Raw genomic sequence first — 21,646 nt, 5'->3', positions numbered from 1 at the left:
CGTGGGCAGGGATGGGTGGGTGGGGGCGGGCAGGGCTGCGGCGTGTCCAGGGGCCGCCGTATTAATTGACTGTTCTTATTGTCACTGCAGCCACCACGCAGCTGGCTTGCAGCTGATGCTTACGCTCCCCTTACAACACCTCAGTGTATGGTTGGTATAAGGGTTTGTATCATGGGTAAGATCATTCAGCACCGCACACCAGCCCAGCTTAGCCAGGCAGCTCAGGAGCAGCGAGGCATCCCTCCTCCCATCCCCAGGCGCCCCCTCAGCCTCCCCGCACCCAGAGCCCTTTCCTCGTTTGGGTGCCCTTGGTCCCATCTGCCCCCCATCCATCTGCTCTCCAGTAATCCTGCTGATCCCAGGAGGGGAGAGATGAACCCCGACGGGAAAGGCAGCTGGGCTCGACCCAGCCCCCTGACTTACCTGGCTTCATGACGTCAGTGGCAAGGTGGCGGGAATACTGAAGACGGGATGCACGGGGACCAGGGCTCCATGTGGAACCCTTCAGCCCTCCGCTCCCTGCCCCTGCGCCTTCGCGGGGCTGTCACTGTGGTGGCCCTGGAGAATCGTTTTGCTTGCTAGATTCGGGGTGCTCTGCCCCCTCCTGTCTGCCTTATCATGGTTGAGGCCTCCCGAGAGGCCGTGGAGCCCAGCGGCCCAGCTGCTCTCTGGAGTGCATGGGATTGGGGACTGGGGTGCGGGAGGGTTCGAGTGACAGGCCGTAAGCAGCAGAAGGTGGTGTAGATTTTCCTGAAGACCCTTCCACTGTCTAGAGACCTAAGAGAGGGAGAGAGAGTGAAGCCTAGAAATACACACGTCACATGTTTTCTCTGCTGTTACTCCCGGGTTGGGCCTCTTCTGGGGTTTGGGACACAACCAGAGCAGGGTTCCTTCACTTGACGGTGTTCCCAGCCCTTAACTTCCTTCCCCTACCACCCTCCTCTGGGTTCAGGGGCCAAGCGGCCCCTCCCCCTAGGATCATGGGCAGCACTCCATCTCCTGGACCCCCAAGGCTGTCCCCTTGGGTGCCAGCCTTTGGGCTGAAGCAGGTGGTGGGAGGGAGTGTGGAGTTCGAGGTGGAGAAGTCATTCCACGTGCTGAGAGGGGGCGGGCGTGTGCCTAGTTCAGCGTGGACTTTACTGGGGAAAGGTGAAGGTGGACAGGCTTGCCGAGGCCTCCCTAGCCTTCTTTATAAAATCAAACAGGATAGTCCCACGGCTTTCCAGCTCCCAGACTTGATGTTAACCCTTGTCTCCCCCTCTTTCAAGGCCTCCGTGAGGTTTCTTTGGGGTCCACCACTTCCTCTGCCTGTCTCCAGGTGGTGCAGGAGATGTGGTTCCTCTCCCCCTCCGTGGCTCCCTAGAATCCCTTCCCTGTAGCTTTAGCTGACCCCGTGGTGGTGGGTGTGGGGTCTGTGCGCGTGCTCAGGTAAGCTTGGGGGCTCCAGGTAAGCGGTCCCGTGTCCCCCCCCGGGAAGCCCGCCTCCTCGCCAGGCCCCCAGGAGTTGCCGAGCCCCCCCCATCCCGCTCGGTTTGGACACCCGCAAGGCCGGCATCGGTAAATGGCACCTTTTTCTCTTCCTCTGGTTGTTATTTGGGGGGGAGAGGGCTGGGGCGGGGCCGGGTATTGTGGCTGGTTGAGGACAACCCCCTAGGCCAGGGCTGGGGGTGGGAAATAGGGACTTTTTTGGCCTTCCCGACAGCCCCACGTGAGACAGGCCGGGGATCAGGCCTGTCCTTTGCTGTGCCCTGCCCGAGAGCAGGACGTGCCTCTCCCCGCATCTCCCCCTCTACTCCTCACCCTTCCCGAGAGGCTCAGGCTGGGCTTGGCCTCCCGGCGTGTGTTGAGCTGGGGGTGTGGAGTGAGATGGGACAGGGGCTGGGGTTGGGTGGCAGTCATCTCAGGTAAGGCAGGAATTTTCAGTAGCACCGCACATCTCCCGTGCCTCCCTCCACTTGCCCTCTCCCCCGCCTGCTGTAGGGGCCCCTCCAGGCCCCCGGGAGCACCATAACCCGCCCTTCTGCTCCCTGCCATCTCCTAAAGATTTCTCCCACCCCCCCCCTTCTGGTTCATTTTCTGTTCTGATGTCTGTTCCCCCCACGCTCACCCTCCCCCCAAAAAAAACCACAGAAAAAGGAAACCGGTGTGAACTGGGGTGCAGAGCGGCCCGGCTGGGCCTCCTCCCCCAGCATGATGTTTTAGGGTGCATGCCTGGGGTTGTGGAGGAACCCTCCCCCACAGCGGAGTCCAGCCTTGAGTTAACCTCCAGTTTCTTTGCAGCGACTTTGGCCACCTTGGCGGGAGGGGGCTGCTCTGTCGAGTGGGAGTAGGAATGGCCTGGGAGCCCAGGGGGGTGGTTAGGGTCAGGATGGTGCCTGGGAGTGGTCTCGCCCCCCCAATGGTGATTGGGGGTTGGTAAGGAAGCAGGTGCCGAGATGGAGCAGGCCCCTCCTGGTTTGCGAGAGGGTTGGTCTGGCTGTCGGTTGCCTGGCTGTCTGGTGGGCATGTGTGTCTGTGTGTGCGCGTGTGTAAGTGTGTGGATGGGGACACGGCTGGGGGGTGGGGATGCCACAGAGCTGTGCTTTAGCCTGACTAGAGGACCCTCTGGGGACTCCTCCCCCTTCCCCTCCCCCTCCCCACATCTGTTGCAGCCGCTTACAAGCACGCAGACGGCAAGAAGATTGATGGCAGGAGAGTCCTCGTGGACGTGGAGAGGGGCCGCACGGTGAAGGGCTGGAGGCCCCGGCGGCTAGGTGAGCACATCCTGCACAGGCTGGGCTCAGTGTCCTGCTGGCTGCTTTCTCACCTCTCTCTTCTGTACCCTCTGCTGCTTTCTGTCTTCTCTTCCTCTCCCAGCTGCTCACATGCTCTCTCCCTCTCTCTAGCTCAGCCTTTCTCGTCACCATCTTTCTCCTGGTCTGGTTTCTTACTCTGGGTTACTAGTTAGGAGCAAGAGTACTGTGGTTGAGAAGCCAGTCTGGGATCAGATTCCAGCTTACGTACTTCCTGGCTGGTGGATCTTCTCTTCCTCCTGCCTCATTTTCCTCATCCTGGAAAGTGGGAATAACGGCAAGAGTTAGTGAGCTCAGCATCTCAGATAGCCAGCTTGGCAAGCGGCGTACGGTCGGGCTTGTGAAAGTCACTCTCTCGTCCACTTACCCTTCGCTCCTGCTCGTTCGTTCGTTCATTCATTGATTGAACAAACGCCAGTTTGGTCACCAGCTGTGTACCAGGCTTCTAGTCAAGAGCAAGACATACGTAGTCTCTGCCCTCAGAGCCTTCTGCATTCCGTCCCCCCCACTCTCTGTCTCTAAATTGTCAGTCGCCATCTCAGTCAAGGTCAGTTTGGTAGCAAGCACCAGAAATACATTTGAGCTTCCTAAAGCATAAAGGGGACTTGTTGATACAGAATCCCAGTGTCTTGGAGCCCAGAGACAGGCGATGCCTGTGGGCCTCAAGAGGACCTGGAAGCCGAACCTGAACGGTCAAGAGCCGCCTTTGGCATTTCTGCAGCTTGCTTCTGCCTTGTTTGCTGTTCGTGTAGACTGTTCTCTTCTGTGTCTCTCCGCACTGGCCCAATGTGGCATTCCACAGCCCAGTCCTTGATGAGTCTCTCTACGTTTTGGGGCGGGTGGATCTAAGTGGCTCAGCATTGGACCTGGACCTGGGGCTGAGGTCCTGCCATCCAAACATGGCTATTGAGGGCCAACTCCTATGAGGGTGAGTGACACAGTTGTCAGAGAAAATGATCTTCCCTGTGCAGACACCCCCGGTGGCTCCAGGACCCTCTGCTCTTATTTCTGCCTCCCAGCCTGCTGTTGTGATGCTTGACTTGCCTTTGTTGAGTAGACCACACACTCAGTCTGCTGAGTCTCTGGACTTAACAGATGGGTTCTTATCTCACTCTCTGGTTTCTCTGGGGTGGAGTGAGTCCTTCAGAGTCTGCTGTTTCCGACTTTCTGATGGTGACACCTGGTGCATCTTGACCCAGTGCATTGCTACATGCAAAAAAATACATTTAACCCAAACAGAAGTGTTATGAAACTATCTTTTCTACAGGCAGTGTATACTAGTATTTTATATTCTGTTGCTTTATTATTATTATTTTTAATATATTGGTTGCTACCAATCACATTTAATGATGTGATCCATTGCTGGGTTGTGACCTGAAAATTGAAAACACTAGTCTCTTCTGCCCCATACCTGTGATATTTCAGAAGCCTGGTCGGTTGCTTGTCCCTATTTGAATGTCTTTGATATCCAGGCCGCCTCTTTTCCTTTTTCACCCTCGTTGCTGAAAGTCATTCCTTATATGGAACCCCAGCCCACCTCACTGAAGCTTCCTTCCAGGCAGTGTGGGGCAGAAGCGTGCGTGAGAGGGCAGCTTCCTGGGTCTCAGCTCTGCCCTTCCTTGCAGAGTCACCCCGGGCAGGTGGCTTTATCTGAGATTGTTTCCCCGTCTGAAGAAGGAGACCGTCCACTACTCCTTATAAGCTGTTCAGTCATTTGACTGCTTGCTGCACATACGATTTTATATCCTGGATGCTGTACCACGTACAGTTACAGCGAGCAGAGCCAGACATCGTCCTGACTTTGATGGTGCGTTACAGGCTGGTGGGAGAGGCAGCTGTTAACTCACACATGTACATGTAAAATCGGAAATTCCACCTGAAGTTCTGAGAAGGAAACGTATGTGAGTCGTGGAGAACAGCTTCATCTGGTAGGTCAGGGCAGGATTACTGAGGAAGCGTTGTTTGGGTTAATGTGTGAAGGGGTAAGTAGCAGTTAACTAGACAAGGGAAATGAGATTCCAGGTAAAGAGGTGAATGATCCCCAAAACTGGGGCAGGAAGGAAATGGAGACCACGAGGAGATCTAGGACGTGGAGAGCCAGGGCGCCTTGCTCTAAAGGCAGGAAGGAGCCAGCCATCTGACGGACGTTGCTTTAGGCTGTGGGGAGCCATTGGTGGCTTTGGAGCAGATCACGTTTTCAGTTAGAAAGACCATTGCCGTGCCTTCGGGTGAGGGTGAGGATGACTGGAAGACAGGATTTGCCAGGAGGCTGTGCGCGTCTGTAGTGGTGAAGATGGTGAGCTTTGGAGCTCCCAGCTCGCGCTGTGGAAGTCCTCTGATCTCTGAAGAGCGTGCGTGTTGTGTTAGAGAAGTGCGGCAGAAGGTCCTCACGGCACCTGGCCCCATAGGCGCCAGCAGAGGTGCTTGGTGGCCTTTGCCTTGCCCCTTGCTGCCCCTCGCTCGCCCTGCTGTGGGCCCCGCCCGAACTAACCCGCTGTGGTCTGCCCCCGCCCCCAGGAGGTGGCCTAGGCGGAACCCGGAGAGGTGGCGCTGACGTCAACATCCGGCACTCCGGCCGGGACGACACCTCCCGCTACGATGAGAGGTGAGATTGGGCAGCCGGTGTCCTGGGACGGGGGCGGTCAATGGGGGAGCCCTGCCGCAAACCTCTGCCCACCTCATCCAGGCCCGGCCCCTCCCCGCTTCCCCACAGGGACCGGGACCGGGACCGCGAGCGGGAGCGCAGGGAGCGGAGCCGCGAGCGAGACAAGGAGCGAGAACGACGACGCTCCCGCTCTCGGGACCGGCGGCGGCGCTCGCGGAGTCGTGACAAGGAGGAGCGGCGGCGCTCCAGGGAGCGGAGCAAGGACAAGGACCGGGATCGGAAGCGGCGCAGCAGCCGGAGCCGTGAGCGGGCGCGGCGGGAGCGGGAACGCAAGGAGGAGCTGCGAGGCAGCGGAGGTGGCGGCGACATGGCAGAGCCCTCCGAGGCCGGCGACGCGCCTCCTGATGACGGGCCTCCCGGGGAGCTGGGTCCTGACGGCCCCGATGGCCCGGAGGAGAAGGGCCGGGATCGGGATCGGGAGCGCCGTCGGAGCCACCGGAGCGACCGGGAGCGGCGCCGGGACCGCGATCGCGAGCGCGATCGGGAGCACAAGCGGGGGGAGCGGGGTGGTGAACGGGGCAGGGATGAGGCGCGAGGTGGGGCGGGGGGCGGTGGGCAGGACAACGGGCTGGAGGGCCTGGGCAGCGACGGCCGAGACATGTACATGGAGTCCGAGGGAGGTGACGGGTACCTTGCTCCAGAGAACGGGTATTTGATGGAGGCTGCGCCAGAGTGAAGAGAGCCTCCCACCGGTTGATTGGACGTGTTCCTACCCTCCCTGTTGCTGTCATCCTCTCCCCAAACCTTCTTGGTCACCACTTAAGTTTGCCAGCCAAGGGTAGGAGTCTCCTTATTTGTTCTGGTGTCTTGGATTTAAAAATAAAATTAATTTCTTGTTGATAATGGGCATTTGGTTTTTTCACTGCTCTTACTTTCTTACCCAGAAGAGGGTCACCTTCTGCCTTTTGATAGCTCTGCTTTGGTTGGTTTTCACTTGAGCTTTATGACCTAAGGCTGCGGCTAGCCCCGGTACCCCAGAGCTGTTTCAGATGGGGTAAGGAAGCCCTCCCTAAGGGTCCTTGATCCCTTTGTATCTTTCCTTTTTTACGTCTCTCCCACGCATTCCTCGTGCGGCTGTTCATACCCCTGGCTGTTCATACCCTGTCTTGGTGCGGGGATGGGGCTTAGGCATTAGAATACTCGGTGGAAGCTACAGCTTTGTGTGAAAGGGAAGCTGTTAGTCTGAGTTGGAGAGCAGGAAGAAGGGTGAGGAAATGAAACGAGAGCAATGTATAAAAGACAGAACATTCTGTAATACCGTATACAGAAATAAACTCAAAATGGATTAAAGACCTAAAGGTAAGACCGGATACTATAAAACTCCTAGAGGAAAACAGAACACACTTTGCCATAAATCGCACTGAAATTTTTTTGGTTCTGACTCCTAGAGTAATAGAAACAAAAGCAAGAATAAACAATTGGAACCTAATGAAAAGCTTTTACACAGCAAAGGAAAGAAACAAAATGAAAAGACAACCTATGGAATGGGAGAAAATATCTGCAAATGATGTGACTGACAAGGGATTAATTTCCAAAATATACAAACAGCTCATACAGCTCAATATAAAAAATACAAACCCAGTCAAAAATGGGCAGAAGATCAAAATAGACATTTCTCCAAAGAAGACAGAGATGGCCAACAGACCGGTAAAGATGCTCAACATCACATTGCTAATTTAGAGAAATGCAAGTCAACCACAACGAGAGATCACCTCACACCAGTCAGAATGGCCATCACCAGAACTCTACAAATAAATGCTGGAGAGGGTGTGGAGCAAGGGGAAGCCTCCCACACTGTTGGTGGGAATGTAAATTGGTGAAGCCACTATGGAGAACCGTATGGAGGTTCCTTAAAAAACAAAATAGAGTCACCACATGATCCAGCAATCCCTGGGCATATATCTGGAGAAAACTCTAACTTGAAAAGACACATGTACCCCAATGTTCATAGGACTATTTACATAGCTGAGGGAATTCCTTGGCGGTCCAGTGGGTTTGATCCCTGGTTGGGGAGATCCTGCTTGCTGCATGTCAGGGAGCTAAGATCACACAAGCCTTGGGGCCAAAAAAAACAATAAAGACTTCAAAAATAGTCCATGTCAAAAAAAAAAAAAGTCTATATATTCCATGGAATATTATTACTCAGCCATAAAAAAGGAAAGAAATAATGCCGTTTGCAGCAACACGGATGGACCTAGAGATTATCATACTAAGTGAAGTAAATCAGAAAGAGGAAGATAGATAGCATTATGATAACGCTTATATGTGGGATTTTAAAAAATGATACAAATGAACTTATGTACAAAACAAATAGACTCACAGACATAGAGAACTTTTCAATGGGGAAAGGGGGAGGGATAAATTAGGAATTCGGGATTAACAGATACTAGTATACAGAAAATAAACAACAAGGACCTACTGCATAACTCAGGGAACTATATTCAGTATCTTGTAATAACCTGTAATGGAAGGACTTCCCCGGTGGCGCAGTGGTTAAGAAGCCACCTGCCAATGTAGGGGACACGGGTTCGAGCCCTGGTCTGGGAAGATCCCACATGCCGCGGAGCAACTAAAGGCTGTGCGCCACAACTGCTGAGCCTGTGCTCTAGAGCCCGCGAGCCACAACTACTGAGCCGGCGTGCCACAACTACCGAAGCCCACATGCCTAGAGCCCACATGCCTAGAGCCCGTGCTCCGCAGCAAGAGAGGCCACCGCAACGAGAAGCCCACGCACCGAAGCATAGCCCCTGCTCGCCACAACTAGAGAAAGCCCGGGCGCAGCAACAAAGACCCAACACAGCCAAATTAAGAAAAAAACCTATAATGGAAAATAATCTGAAAACGAATACATATATATGTACAACTGAATCACTTTGCTGCACATCTGAAACATTGTAATCAACTATACTTCAATTTAAAGAAAATATGCAAGAAGATTGGGTAGAGCAGAAAGTCCTCGCAGGGTCAGGACAGAAAACCGCATACGGTTCATGATGGCAGGTTCACCGTCTGCGTTTTTACTCCATGCTTCGTAATGATAGTAGAGGAGTAACAAAACGAGAGATTCCATGAGCAGTGGAGATGTCAACACATTTCTGGACTAAAGATGAAACAGGACGATGGTGAGAACACTTCAGTCTGCTGACCACTTGAGAAGGAAGCCATCCATCAGCCTTGCAGAACCCTACAGATGCTCAAGATTACAACTCCAGGTATAACAAGGGTAGAAGACTCGAGTAGGATTTGTACACAGAAAAATCGCCCTCTGTTTAAGCAGTCAGGATGCCTAGGAGCCGGGCATTTGCTGCCTAAGCAAATATAAGACTTACTTTTTTGTCTTTTATAAGTTTCTCAGCCTCAAGGCAAACTTGGTCTGATAAACCAGAGGCAGTCTGTCATGTAATCTGACTGACATACATCAGGATTCTAGCACGCTTTTTTTTAAAAAATTTATTTATTTATTTTTGGCTGCGTTGGGTCTTCGTTGCTGTGAGCGGGCTTTCTCAAGTTGCCGAGAGCGGGGGCCACTCTTTCCTGCGGTGCGCGGGCTTCTCATTGTGTTGGCTTCTCTTGCTGCGGAGCACGGGCTCTAGCCACGCAGGCTTCAGCAACCATGGCTCGTGGGCTCTAGAGCGCAGGCTCAGTAGTTGTGGCCCACGGGCCCAGTTGCTCTGCGACATGTGGGATCCTCCTGGACTAGGGCTCGAACCCGTGTCCCCCACACTGGCGGCGGATTCTTAACCAACTGCGCCGCCAGGGAAGTCCTCTAGCATGCTTTTTAACTGCCTCAGTTTTTTTTGTTTGTTTTTGGTTTTGTTTTTTGCGGTACGCGGGCCTCTCACTGTTGTGGCCTCTCCTGTTGTGGAGCAGAGGCTCCGGACGCACAGGCTCAGCGGCCATGGCTCACGGGCCCAGCCGCTCCGCGGCATGTGGGATCTTCCCTGACTGGAGCATGAACCCGTGTCCCCTGCATCGGCAGGCGGACTCTCAACCACTGCGCCACCAGGGAAGCCCCATGCCTCAGTTTTTATAAGCATATAAGCAAAGATCCCAGACATTTGAAAAAATTCTGCCAAAAGGACCACAAGATAAATAGAGAAACTGGTCCGGGAGGAAACAATTTAGAGAATAAAAGAACTTAATACTTCTAGTGTATTTTCATGGATATCCCAGATGTTGAAACTAGACTTCTGGGCTTGGCTATGAAGAACAACCCATTTTGGACTAGCCTGACACAGGCCAGTTATATAAAGACTGGACAAAACACATACAAGTATCTTGTGAAAGGCTTTGGGGAACAACCAATGTAGGCCACACCTGAGGGGAAAGGAAAGCATACAGAGGTGAACTTCATATTTACTCCTGCTTTTTCTTTCAGCACATTTGCCAGTTTAGTGTGGCAGGATAGACTCAGAAAGTGGTAGAAAACTCTCAGTGGTGGAATAAACTCAGAAAGTGGCAGTCTTTGACTTGGCAGAGTTCACGGAGGTTGGACCAGACACTTGGGACTTGAGGGTGAAATTCCCAGGTGGGCATTGAGCCCCAGAATGCACATGCAATCTTCCCTCCAGGCATCTGCCAACTCCTAAGGTGCTCGTTGTGGCGAGACCCCCAATGGTCTCATCGGAAAGCAATAACGGAGGCTAAGTTACTGAGGAGAGAGCTGAGCAGCCACGCAGTCCTGGGGGAGACAGGTTGAGGTTCAAAGCCTCCATAGTTTTTAGTACTGATGCGTATTAGCATCTATTCAAAGAGAAAAGCAGTAGACAATAGAAACAGATCCAGGGCTTCCCTGGTGGTGCAGTGGTTAAGAATCTGCCTGCCAATGCAGGGGACATGGGTTCAAGCCCTGGTCCGGGAAGATCCCACATGCCGCGGAGCAACTAAGCCCGTGTGCCACAACTACTGAGCCTGCGCTCTAGAGCCTGCGAGCCCCCAACTACTGATCCCGTGTGCCACAACTATGGAAGCCCGTGCGCCTAGAACCTGAGCTCTGGCAACAAGAGAAGCCACCGCAGTGAGAAGCCCGGGCACCACAACGAAGAGCAGCCCCTGCTCGCCGCAACTAGAGAAAGCCCACGCGCAGCAATGAAGACCCAATGCAGCCAAAAATAAATTAATAAATTAAAAAAAAAAAAAGAAACAGACCCAGACTTGATTCCAATGTTGGAATTATCAGAGACTGAAATAACTATGTTCCCAAAGGAAAAGATGGAGAATTTGAAGAGATCTTTAGGGGACTTCCCTGGTGGTCCACTGGGTAAGACCCCACACTCCCAGTGCAGGGGGCCCAGGTTCGATCCCTGGTCAGGGAACTAAAACCCGCGTGCCGCTACTAAGAGTCCGCATGCCACAACTAAGAAGCCAACAAAGATCCCACGTGCTGCAACTAAGACCTGGCAAAGCCAAAATCAATCAATATTTTCAAAAAAAATTTAAAAAGAGATCTTTAAATTAAAAATTTTAAAGTTTAACAGGAATTGGTAAAAAATAATCGAATGGAAATTTTAGAACTGGAAAACAGCAACTGAAATTAACTAGTAGTTGCATTTGATAGTTGATTAGATACTAGAAGTGCTAAGGGAAAAAAAGAGGAACTTTCCTTTTTTTTTTTTTTGCGGTACGCGGGCCTCTCACTATTGTGGCCTCTCCCGTTGCGGAGCACAGGCTCCCGACGCGCAGGCTCAGCGGCCATGGCTCACGGGCCCAGCCACTGCGCGGCACGCGGGATCTTCCCGGACCGGGGCACGAACCCGTGTCCCCTGCATCGGCAGGCGGACTCTCAAACACTGCACCACCAGGGAAGCCCTTCTTCCTGAATTTTAAATGTACGAGTTTTGAGGACTCAATTCTAGGTTCTCTTCATTCTATATTCTCTTGCCTCCAGCTTTCTTGTCCATGCTTATGGCTTTATTTACCACCTTCGCCCAAATTCTCAAAACTGCTTGCAGGCCTTGGATACTGCACGGGCTCCTCAAAGTCAGAATATCCACTATCCCTCCGCCAGCATAGACCATCATAGCAAAAGGCCTCACAAGCACCTTAATATCCCCTTCTCCTCCACCTCCCAGTCCTCATATACAGTTAAGACACGTCCAAACATTTCTAAATCTGTCCACTTATTGTCCATGCCTCTGCGCTGGTCTAAGCCATCTTGGGGTTACTGGGATAGCCTCCTGATCTGCCCCATGCTTCCGCTCTTCCTCGCATCCAATCCAGTCTCCACACAGTGTCCACAGTAATCTTAAAATACACATTTGAAAAAAAAAATACACATTTGAATATCACATTTTACTCTTAGGAGTTACCATGAAGTCCAAGATCCTCAGCGTGAGTATGCCAACACACAAGGCTGTGCATCAGCTGTATCCTGCCAACTTTTCACCTTCATTATAAACCACTCCAATCCTTACGCTGTTATCCAGCCACGTGGGCTCTTTCTGTCCGGAAAGTGACCCACGCCCCACCTCTTGATGATCTTACCTCCAAGGGCTCTATGTCAGTGTCCTTCGTAGATCATCACCTCCCCACTCTCAATTCTGATCACAGCCATAGTTGCTTGTCTACCCTGCCCCCCCGCCCACCCATAGACTAAGCTCCGGGAGGGCAGTGGGCTTATCTGCCCTGCTCACCATCGTGTCCATGATCTTGGGCCCAGATGTTTAACATAGTTTGTCCAATGAATGTGGGAAAAAGGGACAGACAGGAGACAGGTGTGGCGAGCAGGACAGATGAGATGTCAGGCGGTGCAGACAGACAGCGGCTGCAGTAGGAGAGGTCACAAACCCAGCCAACAGACCGATGGGGTCTGAGGGCAGGGCAGCGAGACGCGAGCGGTTGCAGATGGGAAGGTGCGCTCGCTGGGCCTCGCCTCCGCAGGGGGCGCTCGTCTCCGGGGCGTGGCCTCGCGCAGCCCCGCCCTCCTCGCCGGCGACCGCCAGGCGGGTGGGGCGGGGCGCCGAGAGTTGGGCAGTCGGTGGGTGTGGGAGGGTCCGTGGGCGAGCGGGCCAGAGAGGGGGCGCCCGCTGCACACCCCTGCCTGGGTGTGTATGGGGATCCTGAGGACGCAGGGCGCCCGACTGGCCGCAGTCTCTGCCACGGGCGACTCTGCGGGTGTCCGACTGGGACTCTGCTGTCCTTCCCGGGGTCTGCGCTCGCCCTTACTTGGTCTCTGGCCGCATCTCTCCGTCCTTCTCTGCGTCTTCACGTCTCTGACACTTGTGTCTGTGCGCCCCGCCCCCGCTCCGCAGACGTGTCCCGGGCGGTGGAGCTCCTCGAGCGGCTCCAGCGCAGCGGGGAGCTGCCCCCGCAGAAGTTGCAGGCCCTCCAGCGAGTCCTGCAGAGCCGCTTCTGCTCTGCCATCCGGGAGGTGAGAGCAACGCGGCGCCGAGCCCAATCGGGCGGCCGTGATCCTCTTCCTGGTCGCCCCGAGCCCGGGGACTACGCCTCCCAGCAGCTACCGGGGCGGCCCTCCTTGGGTTGCCCGCGCTTCAACTCAGGGGTTCTTTGGGAGCTGTAGTTTCCGCGGCCTCCAGGTTGCGGGGGCGGGGCGGATCCTTGGGTGGGAGGGTCTGGGGGGCCTGGACTACTGAGTTGAAGGGAGGAGGGGTCTGGCGGCTCCTTGATGCTGCTGCGTCCTCACCAGGTGTATGAGCAACTCTATGACACGCTGGACATCACCGGCAGTGCTGAGATCCGGGCCCACGCCACAGCCAAGGTAGGCGCCCCCCAGCCCATTGCTCATGGTATCCACTGAGTCGCATGGTCTAGCTCAATATCTATCTAATGTCAGTCATTCATTCCTGTTTCCTCCTTCATGATTTTTGCCATATCTATGTACCACCCTTGCTATGATTTATTTATAATGTATTTTAAATAATCTCACATTTTTAGTTTGTGTCATATAAAGACATCTTTAGCAAAAAACAAAAAAAAAAGACATTTTCAGCAACTACAAATGGAAACTAGTACCGAATGCCTGACTAGAAGATAACCAATGAAAACAGTGAACTAGCTTTAGTAAACACTGTAATCTTGTTAAACTACAGTTAGATGCTATTTCTTGCTGCTTGCTGGAGGCTCTCAGCTCTGTCCAGGCCTTGTTTCCCTCTGTTAAAAAGCGATATTGACAAGTGTTGAGTATTCAAGACGCATGCACACCAAATGGAGACTTTCTCTTTGACAGTCTGAAGTGTCCAAAGTGACTAAAAGGGATGTACTGTCACTACGGAGTGATCTTGTGTTGAGTTCTGTGGCAGATGCCCCGTGCTTGAGGGAAGCTCTCTGGCCTAAATCCCTCTCCCTGACGCAGATCCTCCACCCTAGTCCACATACGCATCGTGGAGGGGCCCTCACCTCCTGAGGCTTTCTCTCTCCCAGGCCACGGTGGCCGCCTTCACAGCCAGTGAGGGCCACGCACATCCCAGGGTAGTGGAACTACCCAAGACGGATGAGGGCCTGGGCTTCAACATCATGGGGGGCAAGGAGCAGAATTCGCCCATCTACATCTCCCGTGTCATCCCTGGAGGTGTGGCTGACCGCCACGGAGGCCTCAAGCGTGGGGATCAGCTGCTGTCAGTGAATGGTGTGGTGAGTGGGGATCTGAGGCAGGGCTGGCTGGGGTCACAGCTTGCCCAAGGTAGCACAGTCGCTGTTTTTCACATTCACTTAACACGCACTGAACACTGCCTCTGTGTCCGGCCCTGTGCTGGGCTTTGCTGCAGACCCTGAGAGTAATTGGCCACTGCTCCTACATTTGAGGAGTCCCTCTCTGGTGAGGGAGATAGACCCTGACTGAAACAGTCCTAAACCAAGGAGATAATGAGGAAGCACAAAGCACTGTGAGAGCCCAGACGTGGCAGCAGACCAGTGTAGATGAGGGGAGTTTTTGCAGATGAAGGAATATTTGAGTTGGGTTTTGAAGGATGAGTAGGAGCTGGTGGAGAAGGGTGTTACTGGCAGAGGGTGTTGTGGGTAGGGTCTGTGACTCTGCACTCCTACGAGGTGAAGAGAAAGGGCTCGGTTCTGATGAAGGACTGGGGCGTGCCGGTGATTAAAATCACTGTGCTTAGAGTAGATGGAGGCACGACTAGGTAGGTGGTTGGGGCCAGTCATGCAGGGACTGAGTGCCAGCCTGAGAAGCTGGGACTTTGTCTCAAGCCTCCTGGGGACCCATGGGAGGGCTGTGAGTAGGGGAAGGATAGGCTCAACCTGGAGGCATAGAAAGACCCCTTTGGGACTCTATAGGGGATAGACTGAGGGAAGAGACTGGAGGCCAGAAGGCCAAGGAGGAGGCTAGGGTGAGGTCCAGTGGGGAGAGGATAAGGTCTGAGCTGGGGCCTGGTGGTGGGGACAAAGAAGAGGGAGTCAGGGCAGGAGGGATGGGGCTGGGGATCATCGGGCTGCCGGGAGGGAGGGAATAAAGACGAGTCTGGAGGTCTAGCTCGGTGACTGAGGGCATATGGGGCTTGTCCCTGACATGGGGAACTTGGAAGGTTTGGGGGGAGGACTCTGAGCCAAGAGTGACTCTCTCATGAGTACATGAGGCCTTCGCATCTTGGGGTTGGTACCAGGGTGGGGGCGGGGTGAGGGTGGTGGGCCCCAGGACCAGCTGTCTGCACCGCCCCTGCAGAGTGTTGAGGGTGAGCAGCATGAGAAGGCAGTGGAGTTGCTGAAGGCTGCCCAGGGCTCGGTGAAGCTGGTGGTGCGCTATACACCTCGAGTGCTGGAGGAGATGGAGGCCCGCTTTGAGAAGATGCGCTCTGCCCGGCGGCGCCAGCAACATCAGAGCTACTCGTGAGCCCTTTGCCACCACACCCCTGGGGCCCCCACTGCCTCGGGTATCCCCAGACTCCCAAACCAGGCCAATGATTTCTGAGGCCCTGATTGCCACCTCCAGCCCTGGCTCCTTTCCCTGGGATTCTGACCCTTGACCCAGGCTCTCACTCCAAGCCATTCTGACTAAATACCTTAGGGACTGTTAGCTCACTCCCATCCCAAGATCGGGAACCTACTCCCTCTGGAACCCTCAGCCCACTTCCCTGGGCTCTTGGCTCTGGAACCCCAGTCCTGGATCTCTCCCATGCCTCCCCCGGTCCCCTCCCCTGAGCTTGGCTCCCCTCTCTTCACCCTCCTTTTAGGTCCTTGGAGTCTCGAGGCTGAAACCACAGATCTGGACCCTAACCCTCACCCCCTCCCCTGTACAGTATTTATTGTCACCAGCTCCTTATTTAAAGATCTTTGACCCTCATTGAGTGTCTGTGTCTGTTCTGCATCCGGGGGTTAGAATGTCTGGAGATGTGGGAGAAGGAGAGAAGCTGAGGTCACTACCAGACCCTTTTCAGAGTCTGAGAGCGGAGCTTTGAGACTTTTCCCCAGGTCCGAAGGCAGAGGCTGGCCGGCTTCCTAGCGGCAAGTCCAGGTTGGAGGCTGGGACCCGGTCTGGGTCTGAGCGCTGGGTCAGAACTGAAGACAACTCCCCCTACCTTTCAGAGATTCTGAGGGCGGAGGCCAAGCCCCCTTCCTCTGTATCTGGTCTGACAGAGGAGGCCTGAAACGCGCAAAAGTCAGTGGGCGGCCTCTGTGTGGGCGGGGCGGAGCGAACCATTAGCCTAGCCCGCCGGGGGAGCCCTCCCGGCCGCGTAATCGTCTGAGTGGGAGGCGGGGGTGGAGGTGCCACGTGCAGTTCCCGAGGCGGGCGCAAGGGGTACAGAATAAGGTGCGCTAGCCGACCCGGCATTCACCCCACCTTCCAACCCGAGCGCGTGTCTCCGGGAACTGCCCCCGCCTTAAAATCCATTCTTTACTCCCACTCTCCTGTCCCGTGCGGCGCGAGGGCCGGCGCGCGCCACCGCCGGAATCCGGGGTCGCGACTCGCGTTCCACGCCGCGCGCCACTCGCTCCAGGTGACATCATCCCCCTGCCGGGCTCCGCCTCCCGCCCCAGCCGCCGCACGCCGCTTGCCTATTGGCAGTCTCACCTTGAGCCCCGCCTCCCGCTCTCCGCCCGTGAGACCCCTCCCAGGCAGTTCGGAGGTGGGGTTTAGCCGCCGGCCGGCGCAGACACCGCCTCCCATTGGCCACGCGGCCCCGTCTGTCAGTCTCCTGTTCATCCCGGGGACCCGTCGCCGAGCTTCCCCCGCCTCCCTGAGATCCTGGATTCCCTTCTTCATCCCCTGGGACCTCAGAGCCCAGATTTCACAGCCCGACCCCAGAGACTCAGGCGTGCCCCTCCCGGCTCTCAGAGTCCCCAACCGAACCCTGGAATCCCAGGCGTACTGCCGCCTTGCGCCTCCTCCGGGGCCCAGGAGCCTGGATTTCCCAGGTCAGCCCCAGGAAGCCCCTCTGGACCTAGATCCTCCTCCTCGGCCCAGTCCTGGGAGCTCCAGACACCGGCCGCAGCTGTGTCAGACTCCCCCAGCTAGGGCCGGCCGCCCCCCCCCACCCCGTCGCGTCCGCATAGTCCCCCATTTGCGCACCCAGTCTGCCCATCTCTGGTCCGCCGGCTTGAACAGCCGGCCGAGTCCCTCAGTCCCGGCCGGCTCGGCGGCCGCCCTGGACACAGGCCCGCTCTGGAGCTGTCCATGGTCACCGTTCTCGGCAGCCTCGCGTCCCCCATCTCTTGCTGCTGCCGCCGGGGAGGCGGCGCCGGCGGCGCGGGGATCTCCCCCGTCGCGCCTTTGACCTGGGGATACCCAGGCCCTCCCCGACCTGGGCGCCCGGGCCTCAGGGTTCCACTGGCCAGGCTCTCAGCTCCACCCTCAACAACCCAGGTTTCGGAGACCCCAGCTTCTACTTGAGGAGTCAGGGCTTCTGAGTGTTCCTGCCTGGTGCACCTTAGGGATCTTGGCATCTGGGGACCCAGATCCCACCGGGCTCTGGGAGCCCTGTCAGTCCTCACTTCCTCTGGCTAAAGGCCCCAGCTGGTAGCCCTCACCCCCTCAGGATCTAGGAATCCAGATTTCCAGCTTTTGCTCCCTTCAGAGACAGTTCAACAGCCCCTGTGCCCCTCAGACAAATATACCCATCCACCTGGCACCCCAGCATCTGCTCCCTTAGGGATTCAGGCGCCATGACTCTCTTCCTTTCAGGGACTCAGAATGCAATTCTTAATGCAATTCTCTGGCTTCTACCCACGCTGCCCCCTGGAGACCTAGGTGCCTTGTCCCTGATCCTGCCTCCCCTCAGGGACCCAGGAGTTCAGACCCCACCTTCTATTCGGCCCACCAAAGCCATCTACCCCAGCCCTCCATCCAACAGGGACTCAGGCTCCAAACTTCCATCTCCTGGCTTTGGCCTCCACAGCGATTCAGGAGTCCAGTTCCCCAGCTCTGCCACCCACCACCCCAAGTATCTAGCCACTCAGCTGTTACTCTTTTGAACCCAAGTCCCTACAGCCTCACAATTGCCCATCAAATTGACATCTCTGGTGGCCTTGAAAAACCCCTGCTTCATCTCCGTATCATCTCAGGTTCTGGGCTCCCTGGGGTTTCCAACATTCTCCCCTGAGACCCAGCTTTTTGAGATGTTTCCAGCACTCCATCACGATTCTTTCATATCATGATGTCACATCCTTCGAGTACACTCTCAGACTGGTGAGCCAAACATACATCCCTTCCTCCAGATGTGTTCTATGGCCTAGGTTCATTCTGTGATCTAGAATTGTCTTCCACATTTCCACCTAAACATGCGCCCTGGCAATGCTTCGTGTTCTAGATTCTTCCTAAATCCTAGAACACTCCCAGTCAACATCTTCCTTTTTCACCCAAGGTACTGTTCTGAAGTCTAGGCTAGGTGCTAAATTCGAGGCATGACTTTCCCCAGGTAAATTCAAACATCTAGCTAATGCTCCCAAGCCAAATTCTGATCTCACCCTCCCCTTTGACAAGTTCCTTTTTTTTTTTTTTCTTTGCTGCACCATGCTGCTTGCTGGATCCCCGACCTGGGATTGAACCCAGGCCCTCAGCAGTGAAAACGCAGAGTCCTAATCACTGGACCACCAGAGAATTACTGACATGTTCCAATTTTTAAGAAGCCAGTCCTTGCTTATTTTCTTCTAAAATTTCATTTTGGGTGTGTTCTAGGTTCTAGCCACATCCTTGGCATTGCTCTAGATTCCATTCTCTTCCCAGGGGCATTCTAAGGGCTAGAATATGTGTGTTCCGGGCTTCCCTGGTGGCGCAGTGGTTGAGAGTCCGCCTGCCAATGCAGGGGACACGGGTTCGTGCCCCGGTCCGGGAGGATCCCACGTGCCGCGGAGCGTCTGGGACCGTTAGCCATGGCCATTGAGCGTGCGGGTCCAGAGCCTGTTCTCCACAACGGGAGAGACCACAACAGTGAGAGGCCCGCGTACCGCCAGAAAAAAAAAAAAAAAAAAAAAAAAAAAAAAAATAGAATATGTGTGTTGCAGTTATGTGCTCTAGCCTTTCTCCAAACTGTGCTATCCATTCTAGAATGCACTTCCTATTTTATTTAATTATATTTAAAATTTTTATTTATTTATTTTGGCTGCACTGTGTGGCATGCAGGATCTTAGTTCCGTGACCAGGGATCGAACCCACATCCCCTGCAGTGGAAGTGCCAAGTCTTAACCACTGGACTGCCAGGGAAGTCCCTGCACTTCCCTATTTTAGATTCCATCCAATTCTACAGTCTTAAATCTCGAGGATTCCCACTGAAGTGTTGTACATTGCATCTTCCTTCCTCAGGTTCTATGTTCTCTGCTCATCCATTCCCATCTTCTCTGTCCATCTTTTCCCTGGTGTGACCTTGGCTTAGAACTTGTCCCCTGGTGGATTGGGGGCTTCCTCCATCTGCCACTTCAACATTCTAAACATGCTCTATGCTCTCTCCTCTTTTGGAGTCTTCAGCCTAGAAATGTCCTCATTTCTAGAACACACCACCCCCATCCCCACCCCCTTTGCCAGCTCAGTCCTTATGCCAGGAAATTCTCAATTGCCAAAATGCATCTTTCTGCATCTTCCCCCAGGCGATTCTAAGTTCCAGGCAAACTCCTTGCTATTTTCTAGGTTTTCCTTTGCCTCCAGGGCATGTTCTGAATTCTAGAGCATATATTCTGCCTTCTGAGTTCTAACATTATCTAGATGCATGAAAAAACCAAGCATGCGATCTCTGCTTTATTCTGTAAAGATAAAATATACCTTTATGCCTTCATCCCTGGTAGGTTCTGAGTTCTAGATTATGTCTAGATTATGTCTCCTGACTTAGGTTTGTTATGTACTGCATTAGGTCTGTTCTTAGATATCATTACCCTCCCCTCTGTGTTTGGGGTTCTGGGGTGACCCAGACACTCTTTTAAGTTATTGGATTGCTCTTGGTTTGTTCAAAGTTCCAGACCTGGGCTCTAGAATATGCCCTTCTATTTGGCCCCATGTGTGGATCCTACCCCGAGCACATTGTAAATGTGGAAGTGTATGGCCTTTCTGCACTCTGTACTGTGTCTTCTTGCACGTGGCCTTCTAGATTCTACACCCAGCCTAGCTGAATTTTGTTTCCTTCTCAGGGAATTGGAAGTTCTAGAACAGCCTCCCTAAAACATCCCTAATGGCATCTCATGAGTAGATTCTGGGTTTTAGATGCCATGTTGGGTTTTGGTCTAAGTCTGGCCTGCCCTCTTATAAACATTTTCTTGAATCTGACCTCTGAGTGTTGGGATTCAGATGTCTAGATTCCCAGATGCACCTCCTCAAAGACCCAAGGTTACAGGCACCCAGCTGCCTCCTCTCCCAGGTCCCGGGTCCCTCAGTCCCCTCCTGCCCTCCCAGGAGTCCAAGGCCCCAGTCCCAGGCTTAAGACATAGTGCGAATATTGGGTGGAGCTGGAAACTATCCACTCTGAGAACCGGTTATGCCTCTGCCTGAAGGGAGAGAAAGAAAGGAGAGAAGGAGTCAAAGTCCCTCCTGCTTTCGGCTCAGCTAGATGGACCCGTCCGACCTGATGTGTGTGGAGGGAGTGGCTCAGGAGACCTCCCTTCATCTCCACCCGCGGCTCAGGCACCTGGACCCCTGGGTCCTGGGGGCCTTGACTTCTGAGTTCTGAGGGGGCAGAAGTCTGAAGGCTGAGATTCCTGGGTCTAGGGTTGTTGGCTGAAAGCCCAGACTCTTGTGTCCTGGGAGGAAGTGGATGTGGTCTCTGATTCCTGGGACTGGGGAGGAGAAGGCTGGAGGCTCAGACTCCTCAGTCTGGGGGAAGGGAGGGATAGGGGACCTAGATTCCTGTGACCTGAGAGAAGAGGTAGCTGGATCTTAGACTCCTGTGTAGTGGGAGATGGCTAGCATTGTCCCCACCATTTTTGTTTTTCCCGACTGGAGTGGGTCTTTAGATTCTCCTGGAGCTAGATATCTAGATATCTGGGAAGTTGAAGGAGGCAGGAGTTGGGCTGAATAGCAGGTGAGGACCATCCCTGTGACATTATACAGGTGACTACGTACCAGTGACCTAATTCTGTGACCCCAGTTTTGTGGCCTTCTGAAGACATGGTCTCCTTCGCCTGGGCCTGAGTTTTCTAGCTCATGCAGTAGGTTGAAGGGGATTCTCAGCAGGGCCAGAATAGACAGTGATGGGCTGGGCCTGAGTCGCTTGAAGGGGCGGGGCTTGGACTGGAGGGGAGGGACCTGCAAACTTTCCACATTCACTCAGGCAATGGGGCACCCGGCTTCGGTCTCTCTGACTAGGCTGAGCCTAGATTTGCTGCCAGTGTCTGATGGAGTCTGACCTGTTTCTCCAAATGCTCTCACCCAGGTAGCCAGGCCTGGTTTCCTGGGAGCAATGGGTTTCCGTTTATCTTGTGCCATGATTGGAATGGATGAGCCTCAGTTTCTTCTGTGCAGTGCTTGGGTTGTCCTGCCTCAGTTTTCACTATGTAGTATCCCAGTGACCGTGCCTCAGTTTCGCTGCCTGTGCTTTAACGAAGCCCCTCTCGGTTCCCTGCCCCCTCCCTGTAGGCCAGCACCGCCGCCATGATGTGCGAGGTGATGCCCACCATCAGCGAGGATGGCCGGCGGGGTTCGGCGCTGGGCCCGGACGAGGCGGGCGGCGAACTGGAGCGCCTCATGGTCACGATGCTCACGGAGCGCGAGCGCCTGCTCGAGACGCTGCGCGAGGCGCAGGACGGACTGGCTACGGCGCAGTTGCGGCTGCGCGAGCTGGGCCACGAAAAGGACTCGCTGCAG

General features: G+C 54.5%; 3 protein-coding genes across 4 annotated transcripts in view; all 3 read left to right on the top strand.

Moving 5' to 3' along the window:
• The window catches only part of SNRNP70 (small nuclear ribonucleoprotein U1 subunit 70), a 15,929-nt gene extending 9,625 nt beyond the window's left edge, over window positions 1-6,304 (top strand). The window contains exons 8-10 of one of the 2 annotated variants that reach the window (XM_024768326.1): window positions 2,652-2,753; window positions 5,310-5,397; window positions 5,506-6,304. In XM_024768326.1, coding sequence (XP_024624094.1) covers window positions 2,652-2,753; window positions 5,310-5,397; window positions 5,506-6,133 — 818 coding nt within the window. In that variant the 3' untranslated portion in view covers window positions 6,134-6,304. Of the gene's footprint in view, window positions 1-2,651; window positions 2,754-5,309; window positions 5,398-5,478 lie in introns of both variants that reach the window. The other variant, XM_024768325.1, reaches the window with a different exon arrangement.
• Window positions 6,305-12,140: 5,836 nt separating this feature from the next.
• Window positions 12,141-15,706, top strand: LIN7B (lin-7 cell polarity scaffold B). The gene is given in 7 exon segments (XM_024768491.1): window positions 12,141-12,218; window positions 12,220-12,422; window positions 12,424-12,826; window positions 13,103-13,174; window positions 13,837-14,046; window positions 15,089-15,252; window positions 15,597-15,706. Coding segments are annotated over 7 exon segments (1,152 nt in total). The 3' UTR covers window positions 15,619-15,706.
• A 5,727-nt stretch (window positions 15,707-21,433) lies between these two features.
• The window catches only part of PPFIA3 (PPFI scaffold protein A3), a 15,612-nt gene continuing 15,399 nt past the window's right edge, over window positions 21,434-21,646 (top strand). The window contains 1 exon segment of the mRNA XM_024768397.1: window positions 21,434-21,642. Within this exon segment, the coding sequence (XP_024624165.1) occupies window positions 21,434-21,642 (209 nt within the window).

This window comes from Neophocaena asiaeorientalis, unplaced genomic scaffold, assembly GCF_003031525.2.
Source record: "Neophocaena asiaeorientalis asiaeorientalis breed wild unplaced genomic scaffold, Neophocaena_asiaeorientalis_V1.1 scaffold629, whole genome shotgun sequence".
NCBI classification, from domain to species: Eukaryota; Metazoa; Chordata; class Mammalia; order Artiodactyla; family Phocoenidae; genus Neophocaena; species Neophocaena asiaeorientalis.
Note: the sequence above shows the minus strand (reverse complement) of the source record. Positions and strands in the feature narration are given on the sequence as shown.